The 9,208-nt window shown below is 42.3% G+C and overlaps 1 protein-coding gene across 3 annotated transcripts in view; it reads right to left on the bottom strand.

Moving 5' to 3' along the window:
- Window positions 1–646: 646 nt before the first annotated feature.
- arhgef10la (Rho guanine nucleotide exchange factor (GEF) 10-like a) overlaps window positions 647–9,208 on the bottom strand; it is a 90,261-nt gene continuing 81,699 nt past the window's right edge. For 2 of the 3 annotated variants that reach the window (XM_029501744.1, XM_029501746.1), the window contains 3 exons: window positions 8,908–9,079; window positions 4,611–4,733; window positions 647–4,022 (listed from right to left, as the gene is read on the bottom strand). In XM_029501744.1, coding sequence (XP_029357604.1) covers window positions 3,472–4,022; window positions 4,611–4,733; window positions 8,908–9,079 — 846 coding nt within the window. In that variant the 3' untranslated portion in view covers window positions 647–3,471. The remainder of the gene's footprint in view (window positions 4,023–4,610; window positions 4,734–8,907; window positions 9,080–9,208) is intronic. The other variant, XM_029501745.1, reaches the window with a different exon arrangement.

Raw genomic sequence — 9,208 nt, 5'->3', positions numbered from 1 at the left:
TGACTCATAGCAGCCCGGCCTGTCTCCCTGAAGTGCTGTGCATAAGCCGGCACTCCACATAGGATGAGAGTGAAGAGGTATAAAGAAAATGACAAAACGGAGTCTCGACGGTGATTTCATTCCATTTTGGAAATTTGACTAAAACTGCGCTTGGTCTTTAACTGACAAAAATTTAATTCAAGCTTTTTTTTTCCATTTGAATCTTTTTTGCTGTTGTTACATTCAGTCAACTTGCAAAATTAATTTTCAGATTTTAAGACAGCAGCGCTGAAGAAGCAAATAAACTGGACTGACCCACGACGTGATGCCTCGAGGGTAGAAAATTGAGGAAACTTATTTAAGTGAAAAATTAAATTGCATTGCATCAGATTTATTTTTCTTCCTCGTCAAACACTTCTGTTGTTTTTTCTCTGTCGAGGTAAAGTCGCTGTAATTGGAATAACCAAACACTCCCAAAAAAAACAAGAAGATAATCCAAAAGATATGATGAAAGTCTGCTGCTGAGTCACAGAGAGGCAGGAAAAGTTTAACTTCATTAGCATAATAATGCTGTAGATTTAAAACACGTCCCTGCAAGCAGAAGAACTGTAACATCAGCTGCCTTCATCCTTTCTTAATCAGTCATATGAAAAGATCAAACTCACTCTGATGTTTAAACATGTTTTATTTTAGCACAAGCTTGTTAGACAATGTTTAGACACGTAACAATTAAGTACTGTACCAAAAGGAAACAAGCTCGGTTTGTTTCCGCGCGCCTCTGAAGGCATCAAGTGTAACGTCTTCTCTTCAAGGTCGAGTCGGGCTTATTGCTTCGCTTGTGTGAAGCGTTTGGTTTTTATGAACCCACCAAAGCAGCAACGAGGTGAACAAACACCACTGATCAGGTGATCACACAGGTGAGAAACAGGTGACGAGATCATCTTTGTCTGCTCGACGACAGAAACTGTGCTTGTTCTTCACATCAGCTCATTTTAATAATAGTCTGTTTTTTGTTTTTTTTTTATAATTCAGACAGTGATGGTTTAAAACCTGTATGATCACCTGACTGCTCACCTGATAGCGACCAAATCAACAAAAAATACCATCCCACTCCTGATAAAGCGCTCTGAGCTTTAATACTGAAGTAAGTAAACTGTCTCCTCATAAAACATTACCACTATTGCAGAGTCCTCTTCCCGGTTTCAAAGTACAGTAACATTTGTAATTAGTAGTACAGTACGCTGATGTATTAATATTCAGTGTATGGGTAATACCTTCACACGCAGCAAACGAATGAGTCCATCAAAGGTCAAAACACACTTCTGAGATTAAATCTCAGTTGTTAGCAGATAAACAAGTGAAACAGTTCAACAATGCCGACTCCGCGGCAGCTTTTGTAAAGAAATCATGTATATTTCATCAGAGCACTCGATCATCCTCTGGTTCAGGTTGAGCTGCCTCCATAGTGACCAGGAGGCGGCGGGGCTTTGTTCCAGTAGCATTAAATCTCACATGAATTAGAGTATACATTTCTGACGTGACATTGAGATTTACATTTAGATGACAGCATCTGAAGACAGTTTACATCAACTTATTTATTTATATTCTCGGATAACTCTGGCTGGAGGAAGGTTGTTTAAACGCTTTTGAATTTTATTTGTGCGGAGGAGAAGAAAAGGGGGGAAATAAACCTCGATGTGCCCGGGGGAAATACAAAAACATGAATTTTATGCTTCATCTGTGATGGAGGGATAAGATGTGAACCGGTGTGTGGAGGGAGGGCCAGGTAGACACAGGTGGGGGAAAATGATATACCACAGCCTTCTCCATCGCTCGGTCTGCCGACACACCACAAAGACACGTTCATAGTTGGATACTTGTGCAGCCTCCGCCTGCTGTATCAACACGGTGCGGAAGCCGCAGCCTGTAAAGTATGTGCTTCTTGGTTTTCTTCATCATTTCTGACAAATGCCAATGTCAATAGTCCATATTTGCACACCTACCAACGCTGCTGTAACTCTGAAGTAAGAGGACACGAACCAAAAAAAAAAAAAAAAGATTCACAATATACTTAGTACCACTCAGTGCTTCTCACACCAGCTCAAATTCAATATACTCCAGGATAAACAGTGTATTTACAAATTCTCATCCTTTTACCGGTTAAAAAAGCAAAGACAACAGTCTGTACATAAGTCTGCTCACAATGCTTTTCTTTTTTTTTTTATATCATTCCATGGATTCAAACAGGTTTTATATGCACAGACAATGCCATCTGTCAGCAGAGCTGAAGATGTGAGGTTTCCACCACAGAACGAACGACAAGCTTTTTATTGGCACCCTCATATCCTGATCATGAAATATTAACATTTCCATTCAGGTCCAAATATTTACATTATTTATATTAGTGATGGAAACCACGAGTCCTGGTTAATATCACAGATAATATACATCAGTTAATTGCAGCACACATTGATGCTCTGTGTGGCCGCTCATGCTCATTACAGTTCCTCTTATAGGTTCCCTTAGTTGCTACATAGACAATACCAAGATGCTGCAATCATTCATTAACAGACTTTGATGTGTTGTATTGTATTGTGTACTGTGTGAGCATCTGTTTTGTTCCATCTGGCTAATAAATGACAGTAAATAATGAAACACGTATATGTGCCATTTTCAATACTGAGTGAACCGACATGTCCTCTGATATATTTACAGTGCAAATGTAGGTTCTGCAACGTTCAGTAAATAGCATCTTTCTCTTGTGACTTTTGTCCTCCAAGTCAGTTTGGTTGTTTTTTTTTTTTTACAACAATCAGATGGAAGCATCAAATTTTTTAGCTAAAATTTGCGACAGCTGCAACAAAGCAGGAAAAATGAAATTCTTTTAAGAGAGCAGAGATTCAATTTTGAGACACAATAGAAGGTATCTTACATTCACATTGCACGGGATGAGAGAACGGCTGGCAAAGCTAATAAAGTGATGCTAATGTACTTTACGATGCAGCAGCCGTCCCCCGCTTTCAGCTGAAAACAGATGGGATCTCTCCCACAGGATCAGATAAAAGACGTCCATCTCCAACTCTGTGGCGGTTGGTAGATTCAACAAAGGCTGCCTTTCAAAGACGTGTTGTCCACCGACACTCCTGCTGAGGTCCTTCACATAAAACAGATGTGGCAGAGCACAGGCAGCAATGATGAGGTTAAATTGCAGCGTATCAATCCTAACTAAGACAGGAAGAGGAATCAATCACGTGGCGCTAATCAGCCTCTGCAGAATCTGGAACATTCAAAACATCCTTTGGGCCGATGGTGCGTCTTGGTTGCCTTATTCCACAGGTTAAATCATGAGATGTCAAGTTCAGTGAGAGTGGCAACGCCTTCTCATCATATATTCAAATCTCTTGAATTTATGGAACAGATTATTCAAGGCTGAGCTTGAAGCTTTGAGTAGATGTCTATAAATACACATCACCTTGACATAGATTTTCCATCTCACACTGTCAGTGGAAGCTGCCACACCATAAGAATATTCTCTAAACCCTCCATGCTTGTCCTAGCAGCTGCCGGAGCTCCTTCCTTCAGTCTGCGGAAGCCCTTGCCTCCAGAGATAACGGCTGCAGAGATCACCCTGTCCCTGCGCCCCCTTTCCCTCTCGCAGGGACGCCCCTTGACCCACATTTCAGGGTCATCACTGAGCTCATAGATGGAGCCGTCTTCCACGCTGTGCTCCAAAGACTCCAGGGAGGAGTCCAAGGCCTCGTCAGCCAACGCCGTTAACGGCCGTCCAGGTAACCCCGACGTGGAGCGCAGCTTGTACTGCAGCAGAACGCCGCGTCCTCTGCCTCTCCCCTCGGCCTGATAGGAGCTGGACTGTTGCAAGGACTCCTGGGAGGAGGTGTCGCTGCGGTCCTCGCCTCCACAGGCGGAGTCTGGACTTTCCCCGACAGAATCCCTCTTCAGCAGTTCGGGAGACAGGGTGCTGGTGGTGGCTACCAGGAAGTCCACAGGCCCGCAGTGGGCGTTCAGAGAGATCATACCCTTTCCTGTAGCAGGAAGGCGAACAGAACATTCAAACGCATCCACAACTGATACCAGCCTTCTACGGGGAGCTCAAAGAAGTGATAATGCAAAGTGTAGTTCAACAATGCAAAGCTAGGCTACAGTAATTTCCCCTTCTATCAATTTAAAGCACATCATCAGCGGTTTTCCATAAATTATTATTATTTATTGTTGTTACTATAATGACTGAAACTACAGTTTGTAATGTATTTACATATTATTCAATAAACTTGCTTGGTATAAGATGGTCATGAAGGGAGGTTCGTGCGAGAGGGAAACTAATGACCTCATTCGCTTGGTATAATAAACAAAACGCTGCCAGGCAGTTTTTAAATTACCCCGCAAGACTATATATACAGTGTGATTTGTGTGTTGCCTGCCTGGTAATATTTGCACTGATTTCCAAGCAGCACAAGAAAAATGTGAAGTGTGACCTCAATAATGGGCAGTGCAGAGTAATTTTCCGTCATGACAAAACAACAACAACCAAAAAAAAAAAAAACCTCTTTGCTTTTCTTTTGACCTGACAAGAGGCTGTTCAATCACAGTCATCCACCCCCTCTTATCCATACCTGTTATTTTGGGGATGCCCTCCAGTTTGGGAACAGGAAGAGTGATAATTAGGCCTTGGGCAGTGCCCACCCACAACAGGCCCTGGCAAATTAGGAGACTCGTGACTCGCATGCTCTTTTGACCTGCGGTATTGAAAGTGAAAGAAATTTGCATTGAATTTTTCGCCGTCACCCATTGTGACAGAACAGGCAGCTCAAGACCAAAAGAGTTTATGGTGTCACTTCAGAATAATAATGGATTAAATCCCGAATGACAAAACAATAATGCATGTTTGTTAAAGGTGAGCTGGGCTTGGCTCCAGCCCCCCTGCGACCCAGAAACAGATAAGCGGTTGAAGATGAATGAATGAATGAAGTTTGTTAAAGTGAAAAGGTTTTTTTTTAAAATGTGAGATTATAGAAATATGCTGTTATTTTTTTTAGAATGGTGAACTTTTATTTATACCTTTATTATTAATTAGTCTTGGTGGAAATTAAAGCTCAATAAGCCATACATGGGTCACAAGCTTCACCCAGCACCACCAAGCAGGGCTCTAAGGATATAGAAGATCACAAAAAACTAGATTTGTTGACCTCTTGCTGAAACCTCTTGCTGATAGAAGAACTGTCTCTCATAAAAGTAGAAAAAAGGAAACAGCACAACACTGAAGTTTGTTTCAGATCTTAAAAAGTAATCGCTTCCTGCTGTACATGGTAAACTGTTGCGCTCCGTTACTGGTAAAATGACAAACACCCACAGAGCGCCCACACAGGTGCTTTGAATCAGTTTAGATGTCTGGATCGGCCTGCCCTGTGTGGGCCGGCAGACATCTCCCTGACCTCATTTATGTTGGAACTGCTGAAGAACGCACAGCATTTCATTTATTTTATTTTATTTTTTTTTTGCTTTGATTCCTTTAGGTGTCCAACTTTATTGTCTGAAGCAACCAAGAAACAAATCAAACTGAAAACAGGTCAAATGATCAATAATAATTGGAAACCACTGCTGGTGCACGCAGTCTTTCAAGATGAACTTGACACCATGTTGAAAAGCAGAATTTTTCCGTTGGCACCTTCAAGACTCGTTTTAGCCTCGTGGGGGGGGGGGTTGGAGATGTACTTTGTTACAGCGCCACCCAACAGTGTAACAGTGTAACAGAGCAAAATACATATCTTCTTTTCTTTAGAGGAAGACATAGACAAAGGAGCTAAAATGGCTAAAATCTAATTTTGTTGTATTCCAGTTGCTGATATTGATTGCTTAGTGTAGACACTTGAACCCAGGAAACACTGAGCCACTTTAACATCACACACTAAAAGGTTTCGACAGAGCAACCGCAGTGGAAAGATCTGCAATGACAAATATTAACACACCATAATAACATCATGAGTCCAAAACTCATCTTTCAAACAAATCACTGTGAGGCGTTATGTCTCTATCATATTAACGCGTTAGGCATTCTCATAATATGCAAAGTTATCCTGCTAACATTAATTAATATTGGTTTGCTTATTCTTGTCTGTAGCTAACTACTCGCAACAGATGAGATGCACCGAGTTGGCATTAATGCTTACGAGGATCTCTGTTAGTGTGACAAATGAAGTAATTCAGGCTGAGTTTTTATATTCCTTTACTCAGTGTGTGGGTAATCCTTTGGGTGAGATTAGGCTGTGATTTTCTTTTGATAAAGTTACCTTTTTACATCCTGTGATAGGATGCAAGAGTCAACTCTTTTTTTCGGCAGTTTTCTATTGCTCACCTGTTTTTGTAGCACTGCTTTAGTGACAGGCAGAGGATAATTGCAAGCTCTTCTACTGTACAAGCATCCTTTGTCTCCAGTTAACAAAGGGCTGAAAAACATTGTTTGTTTTGAATTTATTTCTGCATTCCTTCTGTGGTCCCTCAGCTCTTGGCTCCCATTGTGGCCTAGTTATCTATAGAGCCATTTACCATAATATCCATGGCAAGCATAATTGAATTACAGCAACAGTCATGTGATCACAAGTAGGAGGATGCTCATTTAAATGTGTAGCTGTATTTACATGTTTGTTTTCTGTCATGCTCAGATTATGATGATTTGCATGAGTGGCTCAACGGCATCATTAATTCATTCATTTCATTGTGCGGAGATGAATTGCACCAAGCAGGAAGCCGGCACTGTGTCTACAAGAGGAAGCGGAGGCACAGCAGATGAGCACAATCAGCAAAAAGAGCAGAAGCCTTCAGGTGGACACCTTGATGGGTCACAGCAGCGAGGTGGGAACCAGCAAAAACGGCTTTAATCTCCAAACTTTCAGCCGCCTGCTCACATTGCCTCAGAGTGTATTTGTGCTTTGGAGAGCTCAAGTGAGACAGCGGTGCTCACGAACACCCACTTTTGGGTTGCCATGAAATGTGAAGTTGGAAGATGTGGGCATTGTTCAGGCATTGTCTTTAAGAGCAGTGATAAAGACGGATAATGACAAAGGCGTTTGAGATCAAGGAGGTATATCTTAACCTCCAGCAATCTTGCACCTCCAGCTTTTGCCACACGGCGCACACTCCGCAGTGGCGTAGTGGGTTTAATGCAGGAGCTGCCACTTGCCTTAAAAAGACGATGTCTCTAAAGATAAATGTTTCTCTGAGATATGCCACCAAGGACTTTATTTTTATAATATTATTTTTTTACCCAAAGGATAGAACTATTAAAGGCATTAGTAGAGGAGAGATCAGCAGTTTCCTTTGCCTCAGAAACTTCTCTGTTGTTTACTGCATCTGGAATTCCCCATTGAGTATAAATCACATTAAGGGGAGAGGATTAGGGGGTATATCATTACTGCGTGTCCTAGCATAAGTCAAGGAGAAACCTAGGGGAGCGGAGACCTATTGACAGTAAGAGATTATCAGTATTTCATGAGCAGTATCTGTGGTTGTAGGGTATCAGGGGATGCTCTTTTCCCTTGTGAGCTCAACAAATCACAACTTAAGTCAAAGATCCTTTCCCCTTTGTGGACCCTGAATACATGAAGCGAGCAAACTCTGTTTCTCCTGACCTTGTAACTTCCCTTAGGGCCAAGCCTTGAGGCTTCCGCTCTGCCCAAAATCTGTTGCATATTTCAAGGGGAGGCCCTGGCGCTGGGTGAAAATGACCTCCAAGTCACCAGTTTCCTCCAGATATGAAAGCCACAGGAGTCTGATTCCCTTAAAGTCTCCTCCAAACTTTGATTTGTGAGAGAAAAGTTTGGCATCTGAAACACAGGCCCAATTTTATTCTTTACTCAACTCACACGAGAAAACCTTTTTTGAGTGCTACCACGGCTTTGAATATTGCTCTGAATACATCAATCACAGTGTTGTGTGATTCAATGAAAAGGACAAAATATTCTAAATCCAGATGCATTTATACCACTCCCTGAAGCTCACAGTGATCTTCACATGTATTGAATGAGTTGATGGTCCACGTGCCGCAGCCTGAGCATTTTAGCGAGCTGCAAGCAAGCTGGCACCGAGTCACACGTGCTGCACTGTTATCATCATTTGACGCTTTTATGTGGGCTTCATTGCTATCTAATTTGTTTACCATAGTTCTTCCCACAAAAAAGAGAAAACACCCACACTGGCTGATAAATATTTCATCCATCATGCAGGAAGTCGCCCAGGAAGTAACGCGCTATCTGCGGTATACTAAATGGACTGCAGTGAGAAGTGAAACGGGGGTGAGGGGATTTTAAAGCAGAGCGGATGAGATGAAACGAGTTGTGAGCAAGAGAAAGTGGGACAAAAAGAAAGCAAAAATATTAACTCAAAAGGGAGAAAAGTGGGGAGGTACATGCAGAGAGACGGAGGTAAACTGGGCATGATATCACAGAAGCATGCGCATTAAAGGAGACAGGAGCGTTTCCATGGGAACCCCTGGTATGAAAATCTTTAAGGCTGCCAGTTAACTGCTCCTCAATGACTTTATTTCTTTTTTATTAATCCCATCTCTAACCCCATGGCTCTATTATGGCTTTGTGAAGGCCCGAGATGGATACTTATTCAGGTCAGTCCCGAGAGTGCAGGACCCAAGGAGCAACTAGGACACGACATGAATATCATTCTGGAGAGAGACCGTCATCTGTGTTAAATCGCTGCTGCGGTCATTGCTCTGATATAGTCAAGACCAAAAAAATGAAAAAATTAAATTTGGTGGCAGAAATTTTGTCAGTTAAGTCAAAATCATTTTCTGTTGCTCTCACACGCATTAAAAGAAAAATGTGTTCCAGCTGCACTGCAGGATAGAGGCTAACCTTTGTGCGTGCAGGTCAGGACAGGGTGTGATGTGTGATGTTTGTGTACCGGTGTTGAGCAGCGTTGACCGTGTTGAGATGTTGATTTCCTGCAGGAGCTCCAATGTTTCTGTGTGAAACAGACGGATGGAGGAGCCCTCGGAAAATGCCATCCACACCCCTCCACCGGCACACGCCATGTGCGTGACGCTGACCATCGGTTCCGGATGGACTTCAAACTTCTGCAACCAAAACAATAACACTTTTAAATGACAGAGACGCAAAGACAAAAGGCAATCACCCACATCATCAACAAATTATATCAGCCACGAAGAGAGAGAGAGAGAGAGAGAGAGAGAAATCTGCACCTG

Source organism: Echeneis naucrates, chromosome 5, assembly GCF_900963305.1.
Source record: "Echeneis naucrates chromosome 5, fEcheNa1.1, whole genome shotgun sequence".
NCBI classification, from domain to species: Eukaryota; Metazoa; Chordata; class Actinopteri; order Carangiformes; family Echeneidae; genus Echeneis; species Echeneis naucrates.
The sequence above is the reverse complement of the archived record's forward strand: the minus strand, read 5'-3'. Positions and strand labels throughout refer to the sequence as shown.